This window comes from Excalfactoria chinensis, chromosome 26 (genome assembly GCF_039878825.1).
Source record: "Excalfactoria chinensis isolate bCotChi1 chromosome 26, bCotChi1.hap2, whole genome shotgun sequence".
NCBI lineage: Eukaryota > Metazoa > Chordata > Aves > Galliformes > Phasianidae > Excalfactoria > Excalfactoria chinensis.
Window position 1 is genome coordinate 1328381 of NC_092850.1, and position 19699 is coordinate 1348079.

Consider the following 19699-nt stretch of genomic DNA (forward strand, 5'->3'; position numbering starts at 1 on the left):
GGCAGGGGAGCATGTGGGGCCCTGTGCTGTTCCATTGTGCAAAGCCCCACTGAGTGCACAAATGTCACACCTTTATTTGGGCACCCACTGTGCCCTGCAGCCTCACGGAAGGGGGGAGCTCAATGCTGTGCCACCCTCACACCCAGAGCCTCAGTGTGGGGCCATGGGGATGAGGTGTGCCCAGCCTTGCTGTGGGTGCTGGTACTTCCTTGAGCTGCAGCGATTGCGAAGGAGATGGTTTCCCAATCGAGGGGACGTGAGGCCAAACCAGCAGCGTGGTGACGAAGGAGGAAGAGCCGTCCCCAGGGAGCTGAGTTGGCTGCTGGAGGAGGTGAGGATGGGGCTGGGGGGGTCCCTGGGCCAGGATGAGGAGGGAGATATGGGGGCTGCAGTGCATCCCCTGCCTGGGGGCACCCAGGGGTGGTGGTGGGAGCAGTGCAGGGCACAACCTCTGGAGTGACATTAAGCTGCCTGCCCACAGCACTATGGCACTGCTGGCTCACATCCTGCCTCCACCACCGCCACTGCTGCTGCTGCTTCTGCTTCTGCTGCCATCCAGCCACGCTGCACCGTGCCACCCCCAGCCCAACGCCACACACTTCATCTGCACGGAGCCCACTCTCAGCACCTTCCCCTCCGGACTTCCCCCCACCACCGTGGCCATCTCAGTGGAGTTCACAGCTATGACCACCATAGCCCCCAATGCTCTGGCCGGGCTGCCCCATCTGCAGGAGCTACACCTCTCCTCCAACCACCTGGCCGTGCTTCCAGAGGCCCTTCTACAACCCGTACCCACTCTGCGCATCCTCGACCTGACCAACAACCTCCTGCCCGACCTCCCTGCTGGCATTTTCCATCGCTCCATCCACCTGCAGCACCTGGTGCTACAAGGGAACCTCCTGCAGGCACTGCAGCCCTCCTGGTTTGTGCACCTGACCCAGCTGCATTGGCTCAACCTGGCGGGCAATGCTCTGCTCGAGGTGCCCCCCGCCGCCCTCCACCCTCTGCTCTCCCTGCACAGCCTGGACCTGGCACACAACCACCTGCAGCACCTCTCTGCCGATACATTCATGGGGCTGCAGATGCTCGAGAGGCTCGACCTGGAGGGCAACCAGCTCCGTGCACTGCCACCAACCCTCTTCGTGCCCACCCCTGCTCTGCGCCTGCTCTTCCTGCAGAGCAACAACCTGCAGGTGCTGCCCGATGGCATTTTCTCCCCACTGCTCCACCTCCGTGTCCTCGACCTGTCACACAACCACCTGCAGGCTCTGCAGTTGCCCCCACGCTCCCCCGGCCCCCCACTGTCCCTCGACATCTCAGGGAACCCTTGGGGCTGTGAGTGCTCCCTGCTGGCACTGCTGCAGGATGCGGCCTTGCAGCTCATTGCTGCCCACGACACACGATGTGCCAGCCCTGCACAGCACCGGGGGCAGGAGGTGGTTGCTGTGAGCCGGGCTGGGGATGAGGGCTGCCAGCATGGAGGGGACAAACAGAGTCCCCTGGATCACTAGGCAAAGGGTTCAGTGCCATGTCTTGTCCCTCTAACCCACCCAGGGAAACTGAGGCAATGAGAACCTTGCCCCATCCCAGCAATTCCCACCCCCATCCCAGTGGCTGCCATCCCCACCCTACCCGCTCCATCCCAAAGGCCCCCAGTCCCACCCCACCTGGTTCACACCATCCCAGACTCCATCTCCTTGTCCCCATCCTTACAAGACCGCATTAAATGGATTCTCCTCGTTCTCATGTGCTGCCATCTGTGTTGTCCTGTGAAATTCATGAACGAAAGGCAGTGATGGCTGCCATGTCCCCTGGCCAAGCCCATCCCATCCCCTCCATGTCCCATGCCCCTGCCCACTCCCATCCTGATCCCCTGGGGTGGCTCTTCTGGACAACACAACGTCCCCAAGTTCCCCATCGTCTCCTCTGGGTGACCCTGAGCCTTGGGGACAGACAGAGGAGTCATGAGGCTCCGTCATGGGGAGGTGTGACATAAAGACACGGGGACACCTGGCGTGGGCAACCGTGGGATGGAGATGCTTGTCACGGGGACGCAGAGGACACTCGGTGTAGGGTCACTCGTTATGGGGACAAGTGACACACAGCACAAGGACGCTCAGCATGGGGACAACTGGGGAGTGCCGGGGGGGGGGGGGGACACCAGTGAGGTATAGGGACACCCGTTGTGGGACATCCTGAACGGGGACACCTGGAAGGGGACACCTGGCACGGGGTTACCGGGTCGGGGGACAACGTCGGGGAAGCCCCCCCCCCCAAAGTCCCGCCCCTCTCTCCCGATTGGTGGCTGAGCGCCCCACCCCTTCGCTGATTGGCTCCCGCCCCGCTATGAACGCGGCGCTGGGAGGGGACGGAAAGGGGTTACGATCGCGACCGAGAATCTCGATCGTGACCGGAGGTCGCGATATCCCGCCCCCCCCCCCCACCCCGCAGTGAGTACGGCTCGGGGGCTCCGCAACAGCAGGAGAGAGGGAGGGAGGGAAATGACCCACGGGAGGGTCCGGGGGTCCGAGGATGGGGGGGGGGGCACCGCGATGTCCAACGGGACCCCTCGGACTCCCCCCGGCGGGGACCTCCCCCTCCAGCGCCGCCTGGAGGACGGAAGGAGTCCTGCACCCTCCCCCCCCCCCCTCCCCAGGGACCCCCTCCAGCCCCGCTTCCATCCCTCGGAGACCCAACCCCACTGTATCCTGGTGGGGTGGGAGCCTCAGAACGGAGCCTCATCCAATCCCCTTCATCCACCCATCCACTAAACTCCCCATCCCCAGCGGCCTCCAGGTGCCTTCCACTCGTGCCATGAGTTTGCAGTGCTCAGCACCACTTTCTTCTCTCCACCGCAGCGATGTCAGCCGACAAGGCAGCACCGGCACGAGAAGAGCTGCAGGTAGGGCTATGGGGAGGGCCCGTGGGCTGGGGACAACGCAGGGTCCCATCTCACTTGTCCCTATTGCCACCCTACAGCAGAGCGTGGTGGTGCGGGTGGCCAACCTGCCCCTGGTGAGCTCTGCCTGCAGCACCGTGTCCAGCGCCTACACCTCCACCAAGGAGAACCACCCCTACGTCCGCTCTGTGTGTGATGCTGCTGAGAAGGGGGTGAAGACTCTGACAGCAGCAGCAGTCAGTGGGGCGCAGCCCATCCTCAGCAAGCTGGAGCCACAGAGTGAGTGGGACACCCCACAGATCAGGGATGGGGAGTGTTATAGGGTGACACATCTGATTATTGGGGTGTTTTTTAGTATCCACTGCCAATGAATACGCGTGCAAAGGGCTGGATAAGCTGGAGGAGAAGCTGCCCATCCTACAGCAGCCCACTGAGAAGGTAATGTCTCTATGGGGCTGGTTGGCCTTGAGTGAACGTCTGGGATGAACTGCCCCATTCTGTGCCCTCCAGGTGGTGGCAGAGACCAGGGAGTTGGTGCTGTGCACCGTGATGGGGGTGCGGGAAGCAGTGAGCCGTGCTGCGGGAAGGGCCTATGGAGCCGTGTGGGGCGGCGTGGAGAGGACACAGAGGAAGCTGAGCTGCAGCATCGACAGCGTGGCGGGCTCCCGTCTGGGTCAGCTGCTGGCAAATGGGACTGACACAGTGCTGGATAAGTCGGAGGAGCTGGTGGAACATTACCTGCCTGGGACGGATGAGGGGCCTGGTGAGTGTCTGCTGCACTGTGCTGAGCCCCCTCCTTCTTTTTAAGTGCTGTCCCCCCCCTGTTGGGATTGAACCCCATCCCCAGGGCTCAGCACTGCTCTGGTATTGTGGCTGCTGGGTGCCACAATGGGGGTGTGGGCACTGAGAGTCCCACCTGCAGGGCAGCCCCCACCCCTCTGCCAGGGCAGCACTGAGCCACCGTGACCCAGAGGATGTTCCCTGCATGGGGAAATGTGGAGCAGCATTGGGTGAACTCTCACCTGGAAAGCAGAGAGCAAATATAGCCCTGCGCCACCAGCTTGCTTGCTCTGGGTATTTATAGCTCAGCACGGGGCAGTGGTGGGCAGAGCTGGTGTTGTGTCACCTCAGAGGTGACCGCAGGGGCAGAAGGGACACCTGCAATGACCGGGAGCCAAACACCCTGCGCTGTGCCATCCCTTGGGGGGATGCTGTGCACCCAGCATTGCTCTCACCATCACCCTGCAACAGACGGCACCTCACGGGAGCAGCGGCGACGGCGGCAGAGCCGTATGGTGCGTGTGGGCTCAATCTCAGCCAAGCTGAAGGACCGTGCCCTGCGGCGATCCTTGGGTGAGCTGCAATGGGCCCAGCACAGTGCACAGCAAGCCCTCAGCCGCCTGCACCGCATCATCGAGCTGGTAAGGCTGCAGCCATCCCCACATCCCCCCACCTGGACCATCTCAGTGCACTCCTGGTGCTCTCCATCCTTTAGATCCAGCAGGGCCGACACGGTGTGGATGACTCGTTGCACAGTGCCCGGCAGCACCTGCACCACATGTGGCTGGAGTGGAGCCTGCAGGATGATGCACCCATGGAGGACAAAGAGGTAAAGGAGGGTCGCTCCGCAGCGGGGTGTAAGGCAATGGGGTCAGGGCTGTGCCAACAGCTCTGCCTTCTCATGGCTTTCCAGGTGGAGGTGAGGACCATGGCCATGCTGCGAGGGCTCCTGAGGCAGCTGAGAGCTGCCTGCGCCCACCTCCCCATCCGTGGGCTGCCGAGCAGCGTGCAGGACACAGTGGGGCACGTGAGACACGGCGTGGAGGGATTGCACACCTCCCTGTCCCGTGCTTGCTCCTTCCACGACCTATCAGGCATGGTGCTGGAGCAGAGCAGGCAGCGCGTGCTGCAAGCACAGCTGAGCATCGATGAGCTCCTGGAATACGTGGGGCAGCACACAGCCCTGCCTTGGATTGTGGGACCCTTTGCTCCCGCCCTCGTGGAGTACCCGGAGGATTGTCCCATTGAGATGGCCAAGTGGAATGGCTGCGTGTGTGTGGGGAACGGGGTGAGCACTGTGCTCAGTGACTGCGCAGAGGGAAGCCAACCCCAATGGGGCCAGCAGCAGGATGGACTCGGTGACCCGATGTGGGACCTGTGATGGAAACAAGGGGATGGTGGCACATGGAATACGACCACATCCCCGAGCCCAGACGGCACCAGGATTCCTTATCTTAGCAGCTTTTGGAGCACGTGAAAGAGAGAAAAAACCAAACCAAACGATCCCGACCCATCGCTCTGTGCCTCACACTGCGTTGGGGGAGGGAGGGGGACACGTAGAACCGGGGGTGGCTCCATGCGGCCGCTGAGGCGACCGAGTGCCCCCGGACTGTGCCCCGCCGTCGGGTGGCAGCGGACTTCAACCCCGTTATCAGCGCAGCCGCTTCCCACGGTGCGCACGGGGCTGTGCGGGCATCCCCACGTCGGGGGGCAGCTGGGGGGGGGGCTCTGAAGGCTGTGGGTAGTGCTGGATGGGGGGGGGGCACCACAAGGCGTGGAACTGCCCTATTCCGCTGGGGAAGGGCGGCTGCTCGTCGGTCGCTGCTCCCGGGCCGCCCCCTGTAGGGTGGGACCCGGTCACATGCGCACGGGGCGGGACCCGGGGCCATAAAAGCGGAGGGGGGGAGCGGCCTCGAAAGGAACGTTGCGTGTAGGACGGAGCTGGTGAGTGGGGTCGGGGGTGTCCCGGTTCGAGCCCGCAGCTGCTGTGTGTATCTCAACCCCACCCCGCGAACAGCCGCCACCGCTCCGTGCTGGGGGTGGGTGGGAGCTTCGGGGGGCGAATGGTGCGCGGAGCGGGACCCCCCTGTCCTGGGGTGTGCGAGTCCGGGTTCGGCTCATGGGGAAAGGAGGGGACCGCTGGGGTGGGGGGGGCAACGTGGGGGTCCCTGTTCCGGGGTATTCATCCCCCTCCCCCACCGTGCGGTTCTTTAGGGGTGCTGCCCTCCTGCTCAGCCCCGCGTTGTTTCTCCTGCAGCCCCGCCATGGCCGCCAGCGAGGATGGCACAGCGCAGCCTAAAGCTGAGGAGCAGCAGCAGCAGGTCGGTGGGGAGCCCACCTTTGTGTGGGGATGGGGCTGCGGTCACCGGGGGGGGGGCATTGATCCACCCCATTCCCAACCACGAGGGACCCTGGGCTGCGCTGTGCGCTCACTGTCCCCATTGCCGTGCACAGAGCATCGGGACCCGAGTGGCCAGCCTGCCCCTGGTCAGCTCCGCCTGCGGCATCGTATCCAGCGCCTACAACTCCACCAAGGAGAGCCACCCCTACGTCCGCTCTGTGTGTGATGCTGCTGAGAAGGGGGTGAAGACTCTGACGGCAGCAGCAGTCAGTGGGGCACAGCCCATCCTCAGCAAGCTGGAGCCACAGAGTGAGTGGGACACCCCACGGATCCGGGGATGGGGAGTGTTATGGGGTGACACATCTGGTTATTGGGGTGTTTTTTAGTATCCACTGCCAATGAATACGCGTGCAAAGGGCTGGATAAGCTGGAGGAGAAGCTGCCCATCCTACAGCAGCCCACTGAGAAGGTAATGTCTCTATGGGGTGTGTGGGGTGTCGGGATCTGCCCCAGTGCTGCCTACCAGGGCTTTGTCGTTCCCACCAGCTCATCTCGGACACCAAGCAGCTGGTGACATCCACAGTGACGGGGGCCAGGGATGTCCTGACCTCCACTGTGGCCGGAGCCAAGGATGCAGTGAGCAGCCGGGTGACAGGAGTGATGGATATGACCAAAGGGGCCGTGCAGGGCAGCATGGAGCTGACCAAGTCGGCAGTGAGCAGCGGTGTCACCACCGTGATGGGCTCCACCGTGGGCCAGATGGTGGCCAGTGGGGTGGGCTCCATGCTGGAGAAGTCTGAGGAGCTGGTGGACCACTACCTGCCTATGACAGATGAGGAGCTGGGTAAGGATCTGATGGCAGTGATGTAGGGGAGAGCATGGATGGGGCAGCACTGGCTCTATGTGGAGGTCAATGGTGGGGCAGGGGCCCAGCTGATTGGTTCCTTTCCCCCCAGCCAAGCTTGCCACGGCTGTGGAGGGCTTTGAACCAGAGCAGCAGAAGAAGCAGCAGAGCTACTTTGTACGCCTGGGCTCTCTGTCAGCCAAGCTGCAGCACCGTGCCCTGCAGCACTCCCTGGGCAAGCTGCAGAGTGCCCGCTCCAGCAGCCAAGACGTGCTGGGCCAGCTCCAGCGTGCCCTCGACCTGGTAGGACTGTCCCCATCCTGACCCCCACCTCTAGGCTGGGATCAGCCACCCACCCCCCTTTGCTTTTCCCCCTGCTGCAGGTGGAGCATCTCAAGCAAGGTGTGGACCAGAAGCTGCAGGGAGGGCAGGAGAAGCTGCAGCAGCTGTGGTTGGAGTGGAGCACCAAGCAGCCCGGCGGGGGCAAGGAGTTGGTGCCACCAGCAGTAAGCAGAGGGCAGGAGGGTCCCCAGGGTTGCCTTGGTTTCCCCGTGGTGCTCACCTCACCTTTTGTCCCAACACAGACGGTGGAGTCGGGTGTGCTGACCCTGGTGCAAGGCTTGGCTCAGCAGCTGCACAGCACCTGCCAGCCCCTGGTGTGCAGCTTGCAGGGTCTCCCTGCCAACATCCAGGACACAGCAGCACAGGTCCGGCACAACGTGGAGGAGCTCCGTGCCAGCCTGACCTCAGCTGCCTCCCTGCAGGAGCTGACAGGCACTGCAGTGACACGGGCACGTGCCCACGCTGCCAAAGCTCGTGAGCTGATGGATGAGCTGGTGGAGCGTGTGTCACACAACGCACCCCTGTCCTGGCTGGTGGGACCTTTTGCTCCTTCCATGCAGCAGGGGCAGAATGCGCAGGGGAAATAACAGCCCCAAAGGGGAGGATGAAAGAGTTCTCAAGCTGAAATCAAAGCTCCTGCTATAACCCATCCCTGCCCTCGGACCCACTAATTTCCCTCCCTGCCCATCCTGGGTATCCATCCCCTTGGCCAGGGCAGTGCCAGCAAAGTGCCTTAGCTTCCCCCAGTGCCTATGGCTGCTCCTGTTGGCCAGCTCTCCATCTTCTCTAGCCTCCACTCGTCACCTTTAGTGCCTTCAGGCCCTTGCTCTTCCCATCCTTTGCAGCTGCGTTCCGCCCCTAGTGGTGGCACCTGGTGGGGGGAAGGGGGCTGTGGCTTGGGGTGGGCAAAGCAATAAACTCAGTTTAGTTTTGCAATGGTCTAAGCCTTCTTGGGGCAGGGTGGGGAACTGGGGCTGGTGGGGTTGGGAAGCTCAGTTCCATCTCAGGATCTGTCCTGCTCGTCTCCTTGCTGCCACTTAAAGTCCTTCCTGGGGCCTCTACTGGGAGGAGGAATGAGGGCATGTGGCCCTGTGTGCTCTTCCAGGGGTGGGGGCTTCCAATAGTGGCACCAGCAGGGGCTGTCCTGGTGCTGAGCTCCATATGGGCCTCCACCACCACCAGTGCTGTACAGAGCCTGGGGCTGAGGCTTTGAAACTGGATCGTTACGGTCCTTTTCAACCCAGGCCATTCTATGACTGGAGTCTGATCTCCCAGTACCTGCTTAGATCTGCTTCACACCCTGTATCTGACTTTGAGCTCACCCTTGGATACAGAGTGATGCCCGAAGTGATGCTCATAGAAGCCCCTTGTTGGGATGACGCGTGATTTGGCCAACCCAAGACCTGAACATTGAGCAAGAAGGAAACAAGGTTTATTTGGGTTTTGTTTATGGAGGGGTGGAATGTGAAATAAAGGCTGGAAAAGAGCACGGGCTCCTCAGGGAGTGGTTACAGCAACACCAGCCTGGGATCAAGGCACAGCATCCCATGTTGGCATTGCCTGACCCATGGCACAAACAGGACACGAGGACGCAGCATCTGGTTGAGCTGGGAACATCTTTATTATTTTTCCATGTACAAAAGCTTCAGACTTCTTGCAAAAGAGCAGAAAGACAGACAGACAAAACAAAAGATGCTGCCCAGCACAAGGCAGGATGCTGCCATTGGTGAGTTCCACCTTCCCCCCTCCTCCCTATTCCAGCCAATATAGGGGAGAAGCTTTGCTGCGTCTGCTGGAGCAAAAGGACCAGGCTCCAACAGCTGCAACCAGCTGGAGAGAACATCACAGGAGGGAGAAAGGGGCTCAGAGCAACAGCATGAAGGTCTCCTATTCATGGGAGAAGTCCTTGTGTCCCTTCTGCACCCAGCAATGGACAATGAAGAAAGAAGGCTGGGAGCGCAGCCAGGCCCCACCATCACCCCTTGGGGACAGATGTGATAGGGACAGGGCCAAGTCTGGGTGCTCAGCCCAACTCAGGGTCCAAAGGAATGGGGAGCGTTGGGGATTTGCTCTGGTCCCAGCCCTGGGTAGGGACAAAGGGATAAGGGAGGCTCCTGCCTACCCCTAGTCACAGTCAGCGATGCCTTAAGAAATACACACTATGGCTCTTGGTGTTTTTCATTAAAAAAACCCTTTATATTCATTTCATGTCGGTTGAAATCACAAGAAATCAGGTTTGGGGGGGGGGGGAAGGAGAAAAAAAAATAGAGGGGACAAATACAGACAAAACAGCACAGTCTCCCCCCACATTCAGTGCTTTCATGGGGTCGGGGGCACAGGACAAGACCTAGGACATCAGCTACTGTGTGACTTAGTGAAGTAACGCAAAGGTGGGCAAGGCAGAGGCCAGTCTCCCTTCAGAACAGGTTAATGTGGCCCCTCCACATCCTCCTGCAGGCAGTCCCACGTGCTCAGCTCTCCGCAGCCTCAGCTCTCCTCTGCATCATCCACAGACTCTGACTCCCCACGAGCCCTCTCCCGTTCGGTGCTAGGATAATCCTGCACGCTGTAAGGAGAGCACAGGCACCACCTCAGCAAATATCTCCCCTACTCTGACCCCCTTCCCAAGCCAGGATAAGCCCTACCACAACCCATGAAATCCCCCAGATGTGGCCAAATGGGAGCTCAGAGCTGAAGCTGGATGTATGGCAGGTGCCAAGGAGCTCCTATGTGCTGCATTTGCTCCTCGTCCACTCACTTGTTATGGGGCTCCTCATTCACTCACTTGTTATGGGGCTCCTCGCTAGGTGTCTCCAGCTCTCCAGCTCCTGGCCCTCGGCTTTTGTCTCTCTCCTGCTCCTCTGTGCCCTCCATCTTTTGGGACAAGGATTCACCATTCACAGGACCTGATAAGTCTGCAGAGAAGAGACAGGCTGGGACACTTGGGCTTTTGGGGCAATTCTCACCCACCCAAGGGGCTGGGCACCACCAGGACCAGCACAGCAGGTTGTCTCCATACACAGCCAAGCCCAGCTCTGGCCCGACCAAGACAGATACTTGAATGGCCCCAAAGACTCAATTGCCCGAGCCCAGAGGCTGACTTCAGCATGGATTTTCCCCACTGTTCCCTCCAGGAAAGCTCTTACGCCACTACTAGGATGTGCCCAGCCAAGGACTGACTGCTGGGCTCGCAGCCATGAGACAAAGGAAGATCTCAGCCATCAGCTGCCTCTGCAAGAGCCCCTCCAAGGGCGTCTCCACATTCCTTCATCTCCCTGGTGCCCTGGACCACAGCTCAAAGAATGAGGCTGGCCCAAAAGCTGCTCCAGAGGCACTCAAAACCAGGGTGTGGGCACTGAGGTTGCCCTCTGCTCTTACTGCCACGAGCGTCTGATATTCATCCCACAAAGTCTCACTTAAAAATGCAGTCCCTAGACACTGTGGGGGAAGCTGGTGTGAAACTGCCCCTTCTCCAGGCAGCTCCACAGCCTGACATGAGCCAGGGGATGATCCCACGGGGGGATGAGCTGCGCCCTGAGCACAGACCTGGGATTGCTACACACCCAGATGGAGCAGGGAACCATCCCAAGACATGCAGGGCACATTACCAGCATTCACTTCCTCTTCTCCCTTCTCATTCTGTGTCTCCCCTCCTGACAGCTTCTCCTGGCCTTTCTCCACATCCCCCTTGTCCTTTTCAGGCCCAGCTTTATTGGCTTTCTGGATTGCTTCCATCTTTGGTCCTAAGACACGCGACTTCAACCGGGTGTAGACTTCAGCAGCTTTTTCCATCACGTCCTTGTTTGCTTTATAGCGACGGATCTGCAACAGAAACAGGGACAAGCTTGGAGTTGGAGCACCCTAAGCAGGCTTGTGCCTTCCCAGTGGATGCTCAATCCTCCACCTGCCATACCTTCTTCAGAGTAGCCACCACATCGGTGTGTTTCTGGAGGATGTGAGAGGTAACCTGGAGTGCACCCAGCTCCTCTAATGCATTCAGGCACCGCTTGATGTCCTGCAAGGATGGCACCAAGATCAGAAACTGCCTGGAAGTCTCTCTGTGGATTACATCTCTCTCCATACAGGCAGTGGGAGGAATAAATCGGGAGCCGGAGGGATTTCATTTGCTAAACCCCTATGGGGTTTTTCAGCAAAACTCTGGATCTGCCACAAGGGAGACACCAATCCTACAGCACTCCAGCCCCAGCTCCGCCAGCTCAGCTCAGGTGAGAAGAAAACCACCCCCCAGCTTGTAGGGACAGGAATGGGAATGACAGAATCGTACCTGCCAGCTCCCAAGGGGGCAACCAGAGCAGCCTTGAGCTCCCAGTGGGCACCCAGGACAGCACTGCTGTGAGCACAGTTCCCTCACAGCACCCACTATCAAGACATCTGCCTTGAGCAGCTGGCAAGGCCTACTTGATGGCCAAGAACACAACCAGGGACCTCCCAGGCCAAGCCAATGTGTTCAAGCACTCACCGGGTTATCCACCTTCAAGGCAAACTTGATCTCACTGTGAAGTTTCTGAAGTTTCTCTTCAACTGTGGGCTCTGGAGCAGCAAGAGACAGAAAAACGTATCAGGTCACCAGTAGGGAACATGCCACTACCCAGGAGCCCTCCCCTAAAAGGGGACTGGCTTCTTCCCATGTATCCAAGGCTGAAAGCAGGAGCCTCTATGAGGAGGATGGGCTGAGTGTGCCAAAATTGGCATCAGTGTATGTAGGAAAGTTGTTTCTGTTATCTCCAACATGATGCAGGGACTACAGCCATGTTGGAAAGGTGAAAGCCACACCGATCCCAACTGGAGAGAACTCCAGCTCCAACTGGGAAAGGAACCAGCCCTGGCTCCCTTCTCGCCCTTCTGTGACCTCTCTCAAAAGCAATCGCTCTCTCACCCTTTTTCTTCTCCATTCTCCTTTCTGGGATCAGGTCAGACTTCTTCCGGCCTCTTTCCACTTTCAAAGGTCTGTGGAAAAAGAAAGGAAAAAGGTCATTCAAGGGATGCCTGCAGGTGAAACCACCCGCCTGTTGCTGGGCAAGCAAGAAAGGTGACAGCTCATGCCAATGCATCCTCCAGACTGCTCAACAGCATGAGCCTGGCCACATTCCACCCATGCTTGCAGACATATCTCCAAGCTCACACAGGCAGGAGCTTTGAGACAGCAGCTCCCCCATGCCCCAGCTTCCCAGAACTGCAGAAAGGCAGAACTCAAAGCAAGGTGTCTGGGGATACCACAACGATCTTCCCTTCTGTGGGCTGGAAAAAAAACAAGGGAGCTCAGCCTGGTACCCACCAGACACTTCCATCAGCCCCTTCAGCTCTGGGAGGAAGAAGAAACCCCCCCTATGTGTGCTGCTGTCACTGACAGCTCCACAAGGATGTTCATCCTCACTCCAAGGTGTCCTCAAAAGGGACTGGGCACCAGTAAAGGAGGAGATCTGTCCCCAAAAGAAAAGAGCATTGTGTGCAGGGAAGGGAGATGCTGACTTGTTCCGTGGTTTCTCCTCTGCTCGGCCTCTCTTCTCCTTCTGATTCGGTTTCCTTGACAACTCTGAGGGCTGCTTCTTCACTGGCTTCTTTACCTGAAAGGAGAGAAAAATGCAGGCAAAAGCAGATTGAAGCAGAGAAACCCCCCCCCCTCCACGCCAAGCACTGCAGGAGGGAGACAGTGCCATGGCCCACTCTGGTCCTCCCAGTCCCACATGGGTGTGATCCAACAAATCCAGCAGCCAGCACCCATGTTATCACTGCTGCAAGCCGCAGGCAAGCAGCACCATTGGCCTGGGTGCAGGGCTGTCCCCTGCACAAGATGAAAAAAGACTTGGGTTACAGCATAACCATCTGCTGCTCCAGAAGTAAATATGCTGGTACTTAAAACAGCCCACCCAGCCTGCAATACCTGCCTGCCTGTGTGGGCAGACCCACACTTCCCTTCAGAACTCAGATCTGCAGGATGCTTTCACAGCCCAGCTCTACACAGAGAAACAGGCATCAGAATGAAACAGTGCCCCTTCCTCTGCCAGTAAGGAACCACAGCTGCCAGAAGCCCCTCTGCAACCTTTCTCAGTGCTTCACCCTGAAAACCCTTTCCATTATCTGCAGGGCAAAACGATGACTGTGGTGGGAGGGAGAGCATCACAGGGATGCAAGACGGATGAGGCCTCCAGAGCCCAGGGAACAGCTGCCCTATGGATACATCCCTTTCCTGCAACTCCAGTGTAACAGAAGACCAAAGCAGCAGGTCACTGCCACTCCTGGAGGCCCCTGCTGACCTGGCAAGGAGATGGTGGGCTGTCATTTGACACCAGCTCTTCTCCTGTACTCACCTCTTTCTCCATCTCCAGCTCAGAGTCCGAGGAGGATGGGGCCTTACCCCGACCTTTTTTGCCCTTTTTGGCCACTTCATCATCAGCGCTACTGTCGCTGTCTGAGTGCACCTCCTCGCCCTTCTCTGCTTTCTCCTTCCTTTTCTCTTTCTCCTCCTTCTCCTGCTCCCGGAGCCGACGGATTTCTTCCTCTTGTTCCCTCTTCCTCTTCTCTTCCAGCTCCCGTCGCCTTTCCTCATCTCGCCTCTTCCATTCACTGATACGGTCCACATCACTGTCACTATCACTACAAGAAACAAGAGTGTGTTTGGGACCCTTGTGGTGAGAAATGAGGCCAGGGACACCTCCCAGCCCAGCGGGTGACAGCACTCCCCATCCCACTGCAACTGATCTCACCTATCACTGCTGGAGCTGATAGGGACACGCTCAAGTTTCGGTTTCCTACCACGGGGCTTGGGAGGGGGTTTCTCAGCTGCAAGACAAAGAGATGTTCATCAGGAGCCCTGGTAGCTTCTTGTGAAAACCGCCCCATATCAGGGGGTCAGGGGGTGCTCAGACACGCATTAGATGCTGCCCACAATAGAAAGGGACACCAGAACCTCAGAAGCACCCGATTTTATGTGCTCTCCAGTATCTTGAAGAAGCCAGCAGTGGCTCAGTTGCAGTAGGTGAAGTCTCCTTGGTGTTACCTGGCTTTCTGCCCCGTTGAGGCTTTTTAACGGACACATCGGAGTCTGAATCCGAGTTGGAGTCTGACTTGGTCATGTCCACAGTCGCATTTCCCATTTCTGAGTCTGAGTCCACCTTGGAGTCAGAGTCGGAGCCAGACTCCACTTTCTGTAAGTAAAAAGTGGGGTTGGATGTGGGGAACAGGAGCAGCTGACATCCCCAGACACAGAACCACAGGGCCCAGCAAGGTCACTGGGACAGAAACAAGGCCTCTTCTAGTGCTGGACCCAGCCCACAGCGCAGCCCTCCTGCTCCATCTCCTACAGGCAGCATAGAGTTCAGCCTCCCTACTCAACAGAGGAGCCACCTGCTGCACCTTCCTAGACAGCACCAGGTCCCTCATCACCCAAGGAGCCTGGAGAAAAGTTCAGGAGTCTTTTTACCTTCTTCTTCCTTCCCCCTGCAGGCATCCTACGGGGAGCTCTGGCCACTGGCTTCTTCTCAGGAGTGAAGTCCTGAAGGAAAACCCAGATATTAAGAAATGGGGAAAGATCTCACAAAGGTGAAGCCAGTCAGTTCCTCCAGGCCCTGATTCAGTGTCACTGGCTCCACAGATGGTGCTGCTCTTCTAGCAGCATCCTGCCAGTCTCCATACAAGCATATCCCAAACCCTCTTACCTGGTCACTGTTTTTTTCTGACTCAGAAGACGTTTCTGAGTTCTCCTCTTCTGTCAGGGAGGGGCTGCCCTGATCTTCACTTGAAGATTTCCGAGGCCTTTTTGCCACTGGCATCTGATACTCGAGAAGCAACAAAGTGAGAAGTCCACCCCTTCTCCTCCCACAACAGAAAGGGAGGAAAAGGTTGCCCAGCTTTATCAGATCAGCCCCAATGGAAAGGTCACATGCACTCAGAAGAGACGTACAACCAGGACTTGGCCATGCCACCACTTCACAAAGCACAACACCTGCAAGACCCCTGAACACACACTGGGCCCCACAACCACACTACAGCCCCTTTCACACTGGGACAGCCCCCCATCCCCACTGCCTCAGCCCACACTCACTTTCATTGCCAGTGATTTTCGCTTGAGCCCGCTGTGGTCGCTGCCTCGATCTGAGTCCTCATCGCTTTCCATTTTCTCTGTGGTGACTGCAGCCATGGCAGCATCTTCTTCATCATCACCAGCATCGCTTCCCCCCATCGGGTCGTTCTCGGGGATGTCACTGTCAGAGGAGCTGGCAGGCTAAAGATAGTGGAAATAACAGTGATGTTATTGCACCAGCAGGCCTGTGGTGTGCCAGGCTGGAGAAAAGGGGCACAAAAGGGTGGCAAGCAACGAACAGCAGCATTGAGCAGAGAGGAGCACACACAGAAGAGCACAGGTAAGGTCCCCAACAAGAGCCAGGGCCCTTCAGCACAGTTCTGGGGCAGAAGGACAATATCACACAGCCCTTGGGTGAGCGTGCTGTTGACCCTCTTCTAATCTCCTCGCATCCCCTTCCCCAAGACCCCATCCACACCACCCCAAGACCACCAGAAACACCTTCCCTCCAGCTCCCCTGGCTCAGCTCCACCTACCACTTCCTTGCTCCCCTCCCCAGCATCCTCATGCTCTGCCAAAGACCCCTGGAGAAGCCTGAGCTTGACATCCCCCTGTAGGTGAGTGGACTACAGCCTTCCACTGCCTTGCAGGTGCCAGTGGGTGGCGTGGCTCAGTCCTTCCTCCAGCAGCTCAGTTCAGGCCAGACCTCTTCCTTCTCACACACCTTCCCCATCAGAGTGGCCTGCAAAAGGAGTCCAGCACAGCAGCCCTTGCTGTTGCCCAGTTGGGATCTCTTCCATGCTGTTCCATCACTCCACACAGAGAACGTCTCCCAGCTTCTCATCAACCTGCCGTGATGTTCCTCATACAGGCACATTGCATCCAAGAGGAAGGAAACACCTGAGCTGCTTCTTCTGGGCTCTTCCATTCTTTTCACAGCCAACAGGACCAGCTGACCCTGAAGCCAGGCTTCATCCAGCACTGAAGTCTTGCTGCTGAAAGACTCTCCTCATCTTGACACCTTGCTTCACTTTGGTCTCAAAACCAAATAGGCCTCTACTTCAGACTCTTCTATGAGACTTGTGGCCTCGTTGGGATCTTCGCCATGGCCCCAGTCACAGCAGACCCTTCAGGAATCAGTTTCTTAAGTCTGGTGGATGTTCACAGTGGTGCTGAGCAATCTCTTGAGTAGAAGATGCTGCCTTCCTCACCATTGCCATCTTCCCTCCCACCACTACATACAAGTGAAGCTGTTCTCCAGGTTCTCAAAGATCACCAGGGTCTCACCTTATCTACAACTGCATCCTCAGGTCCAGCCTTCTCCCACAGCTACTCAAACCACCGCTCCTCTCCTGCACCGCCAGCAGCACATCTGAACCTGCCTACCTCCAGACCATCTCGTCTTCATAGCTCACCTTTAAAAACCTTCCTCTGCCTCTTCAGACCAACTGCCTATGAAGCTGCTTTGGACGCCTTCTTTGAAGATCGCTATACAATAAATTGTATCATACAATAATGGTTACAAAATACCCCTCGTACACATGAACAATTGACAGCAAAGAGCCGTTCCCCAGCCTGCTATGAAGGAGCAATCAGTGGCTTTTGGCTCAGGACTTTGGAAACGGATGAAGAGAGGGAATGCACACAGGTCCAGGAGCCAGGGACCAGCAAGCCTCCATTCTCACACCGACAAAGAAATCCTCTATGGCTTTGTGCAAAGCACAAACAGCACGTCCCTTGTTTCACCTCCAAGATGGGGAGCAGAGGTGCAGGACCTCGCAGAGGACAAGGAAGGCTGGACTCACCGAAAGGAGAGGCAGGAAGGGGGGGAAGCTATTTCAACCCGAGAAAGCCAATCTGCCAGATGGAAGCGCAGAGACACCACAGCAGTGACAAGCAGAAAAAGGAGGAGAGCGACTTGGAGGAAAAGGAGAGCTGGAGGCAGCCCGGATCCTTGCTGACCCCCCGCCACACGAGGCCCGCACTCACCGGAGGGGCACTGTAACTGGCATGAGGGTTGTTCTGGATTTCCCATAATCCCTCGTTGAAGCCTTTTCTCTTGTTTGGTTTCCCATATTTGTCCTTATACTTTTCATAGGGGAACAGGTCTTTGGGACCCAAAAAGGCGCTGGAGAGAAACAAAGCAGAAGTGAGCCCAGAGCAGAAGCAGCAGGGCAAAAAGCCCAGAGAAGGGGGGACGAGGCAGCGCTTACGTCTCGTGTGTGCCGAAGAAGAAGATGGGGTACTTGTTCGGCGGGGGTTTCACAGCACCATCCGCGATGTCATCGATCTGAAAGGAAACCCAAAGCAGGAGGTGGTCAGAGAGAGCTGACTTGGGCACATCCTCTGCAAGGCACATTAGCCCCGGCTAGCAGCGTCGGACTCCAGCACACACACACACTTGGAGGCAAGCATGGCAACAAAGCACCCGGACAGGGAACTTGCTACGCACAGAGTCCTAATGCAGCGTTATGGCCAAGCAGGAGCTCTAGAAGAGGAACAGAAGGGATCCGGCACAGATGCTTTATGGCTACAGCTGGGCACGATGTGCCCCTCGTCATGATGCTTGGGAAAGCCCCTCCAAGCCCAGGGGTGGCAGCTCCAGCGGGTGGCCTGAAGGTCCCTCCTGGCTGCAGACAGGCCACAGGCAAAGCCCAGCCGCCAGCAGGACGCACGGGCACCCCAGTCTTCTTCCCAACATGCCGTACTGACTCCGGTGCCCTTCGATCTGCTCCTCATGGTCTGGGGCACAAGCAGGAGCCTCGGGGGCCCCCCCACACGCTGGGGAGTCTTCAGGAGGAGCATTCCCAAAGGAGCAGCCAGCTAAAGCAGGAGATGCTGTGGGCAATGCGAGCGCCCTGCTGGAAGGGCCGAGTCCTCTTGGTGCCGGGACCCAGACCCACGTTGGCGCAGGGTTTGGCATCCCAGATCTCCTGGCGTGGTGCAGCCAAGCAGTGATGTCTCCAGCACCCAGTCCCGGTCCCGCACGGCACCACTCACCATTGGACCGACCCACCGAACCCTCGCGCCCATAGAAGCACAGAACCCTAACCGAGCCCTGCACGCCCCGTGCTGGTACCACCATTTGGGATGGAGATACACAGCGCTGCCCAGCAGGACGGCCATCCCCACCACGTGAACTTCATTACCCCTCACTCTGCCTGCAGCACAACAGCACAGCTCGCTCTGCTCCTGCACCTTGAGAGCTCACGGTCTCCCGCATACATCAGTATCACCTCAACGTGCCCCAGTGTTCCCCAGCGAAGGGCACAGCCCCCACAGTCATCCTTAGTTTGCATGGGTGTGCAATGCAGTGGAGGGACGAGGCTGGAGATGGAAGGACGGGGCAGGGGATGGGGTACAAAGCCAGGCAAGGCTCTGGGAGAGCAGAGCAACGTAGGGGCCTTTCTTGAGTGGTTCTCCATCTCTGCCCGGGTCGGGCCTCGGCCCATGTGTCAGTACAGGACCTCAGCTCCCTGCTTCGGTCCAAGTGCCAGCGTAGGACCCACGTATCAGCACGGGGCCTCAGCTGCCATTCAGCCCAAGCATCAGTGCTGGACCCCGGGATGGCAGAGGCACAACCCCAGGGGAGACCCAGGGAGTGGGAAAGGAGGGCAGAACATGAGCGGCTCCCCGGCTCCCAGCCGGCCCCATTGGCAGCACAGAGCCCCATTCCCACAGCGGGACCTCAGCTCCCACTCGGCCTAACCGCAACGCGGGGCCGCAGTACCGGCCCGCCCCCATCGCAGCCCTTCCCGAGCCCTTCCCCATCGCGGAGCGGCCCCTCGGGCTCACCCGGGCGGGCCAGTGCGGGTAACCCTTCATCTTGGCGAAGACGAGATCTCCGGGCTTGAAGCTGTGCGGCATGGCGGCCGCGGGGCGGGGCGGCGGCGGAGGCCCAGGCCGCGGGCAGCAGCAAGCAACGGGGCGGAGACGGCCCGGCCCGGCCCGCAGGATGTCCCGCCCCTTTCGCAATACACGGATTTTATTGGTTGTTAACGATGCCGCTTTGTCATCTCGTCCAATGGAAAGAAGGGAGGGCACGGCGGGATAACGGGATTGGGCCGTGCCTCCAGCGCCGGAGGGGAGGGGGCAATGAGGGGCATGGTTGGGGGCCGAGATGTGGAGGGGTGATGGGGCCTGTGGGGCTGAGGGCAGAGCTGGGGGGTTTGTGGGTTTAAAGGGGTCAGGGACTGCGGGTTGGGGCTGATCTATGAGGGGAAAACAGGCTGTCAAGGAGGGTCCCCACGGCACGAAGGTGAATGGTTTTGAGGGGATAAAAGCCACCAGCAGCCATCTCAAATGCAGCCTGAGCCTTCCAGGGCTGGAGCTGAGGAGAGGTTAAATCCCAACATCCCCATGGGGTTGGCCTTGATATAACCTTGATATAACCAGGGCTGGGGCAGCTGGAAGGCAGCCCTCAAACAGCACGGCCATGGAGAGCTTGCCCCA

The 19699-nt window shown here is 58.6% G+C and overlaps 4 protein-coding genes across 6 annotated transcripts; 3 read left to right on the forward strand and 1 right to left on the reverse strand.

Annotated features, from left to right (window-relative positions):
• The first annotated feature begins 193 nt into the window (after positions 1-193).
• Positions 194-1710, forward strand: LRG1 (leucine rich alpha-2-glycoprotein 1). The gene is made up of 2 exons (XM_072357658.1): positions 194-331; positions 482-1710. Exon 2 carries the CDS (start codon positions 486-488, stop codon positions 1509-1511), a length of 1026 nt encoding a protein of 341 aa, XP_072213759.1. The 5' UTR covers positions 194-331; positions 482-485; the 3' UTR covers positions 1512-1710.
• A 1064-nt stretch (positions 1711-2774) lies between these two features.
• On the forward strand, positions 2775-5128 carry LOC140262947 (perilipin-3-like). Its single transcript, XM_072357657.1, has 8 exons — positions 2775-2902; positions 2980-3178; positions 3255-3337; positions 3410-3662; positions 3989-4000; positions 4151-4320; positions 4395-4508; positions 4593-5128. Exons 1-8 carry the CDS (start codon positions 2861-2863, stop codon positions 5058-5060), a joined length of 1341 nt encoding a protein of 446 aa, XP_072213758.1. The 5' UTR covers positions 2775-2860; the 3' UTR covers positions 5061-5128.
• A 419-nt stretch (positions 5129-5547) lies between these two features.
• Positions 5548-8140, forward strand: LOC140262824 (perilipin-3-like). 2 transcript variants are annotated; one of them, XM_072357418.1, is made up of 8 exons: positions 5548-5623; positions 5937-6000; positions 6134-6329; positions 6407-6489; positions 6567-6864; positions 6977-7167; positions 7248-7370; positions 7449-8140. In XM_072357418.1, the coding sequence occupies exons 2-8, from the start codon at positions 5944-5946 to the stop codon at positions 7791-7793; spliced, it is 1293 nt and encodes a 430-aa protein (XP_072213519.1). In that variant the 5' UTR covers positions 5548-5623; positions 5937-5943; the 3' UTR covers positions 7794-8140. The 2 variants fall into 2 exon arrangements, with proteins under 2 accessions (XP_072213519.1, XP_072213518.1); XM_072357417.1 differs by having other exon boundaries at positions 5575-5623; positions 5894-6000.
• Positions 8141-8803: 663 nt separating this feature from the next.
• On the reverse strand, positions 8804-19184 carry HDGFL2 (HDGF like 2). Of its 2 annotated transcripts, XM_072357651.1 has the most exons (16): positions 19043-19184; positions 17461-17537; positions 17237-17375; positions 15269-15448; positions 14883-14996; positions 14648-14719; positions 14225-14372; positions 13932-14007; positions 13536-13821; positions 12697-12791; positions 12104-12174; positions 11687-11757; positions 11120-11221; positions 10815-11028; positions 9992-10121; positions 8804-9772 (listed from the first exon to the last, which is right to left on the reverse strand). In XM_072357651.1, exons 1-16 carry the CDS (start codon positions 19112-19114, stop codon positions 9694-9696), a joined length of 1926 nt encoding a protein of 641 aa, XP_072213752.1. In that variant the 5' UTR covers positions 19115-19184; the 3' UTR covers positions 8804-9693. The 2 variants fall into 2 exon arrangements, with proteins under 2 accessions (XP_072213752.1, XP_072213753.1); XM_072357652.1 differs by lacking the exons at positions 17237-17375; positions 17461-17537.
• Between the last annotated feature and the right edge of the window lie 515 nt (positions 19185-19699).

Excerpts from the sequence above, each read along its gene's own strand:
- LRG1 (XM_072357658.1), top strand. The coding sequence starts at position 486 with ATGGCACTGCTGGCTCACATCCTGCCTCCACCACCGCCACTGCTGCTG.
- LOC140262824 (XM_072357418.1), top strand. The coding sequence starts at position 5,944 with ATGGCCGCCAGCGAGGATGGCACAGCGCAGCCTAAAGCTGAGGAGCAG. Across the intron at positions 6,330-6,406 it reads CAGCAAGCTGGAGCCACAGA|TATCCACTGCCAATGAATAC; the intron begins GTGAGTGGGACA and ends GGTGTTTTTTAG. Across the intron at positions 6,490-6,566 it reads TACAGCAGCCCACTGAGAAG|CTCATCTCGGACACCAAGCA; the intron begins GTAATGTCTCTA and ends CGTTCCCACCAG.
- HDGFL2 (XM_072357651.1), bottom strand. The coding sequence starts at position 19,114 with ATGCCGCACAGCTTCAAGCCCGGAGATCTCGTCTTCGCCAAGATGAAG. Across the intron at positions 17,538-19,042 it reads ACCCGCACTGGCCCGCCCGG|ATCGATGACATCGCGGATGG; the intron begins GTGAGCCCGAGG and ends GTTTCCTTTCAG. Across the intron at positions 12,175-12,696 it reads GAGGAGAAACCACGGAACAA|ACCTTTGAAAGTGGAAAGAG; the intron begins GTCAGCATCTCC and ends CTTTTTCCACAG.
- LOC140262947 (XM_072357657.1), top strand. The coding sequence starts at position 2,861 with ATGTCAGCCGACAAGGCAGCACCGGCACGAGAAGAGCTGCAG. Across the intron at positions 2,903-2,979 it reads CGGCACGAGAAGAGCTGCAG|CAGAGCGTGGTGGTGCGGGT; the intron begins GTAGGGCTATGG and ends GCCACCCTACAG. Across the intron at positions 3,338-3,409 it reads TACAGCAGCCCACTGAGAAG|GTGGTGGCAGAGACCAGGGA; the intron begins GTAATGTCTCTA and ends TGTGCCCTCCAG.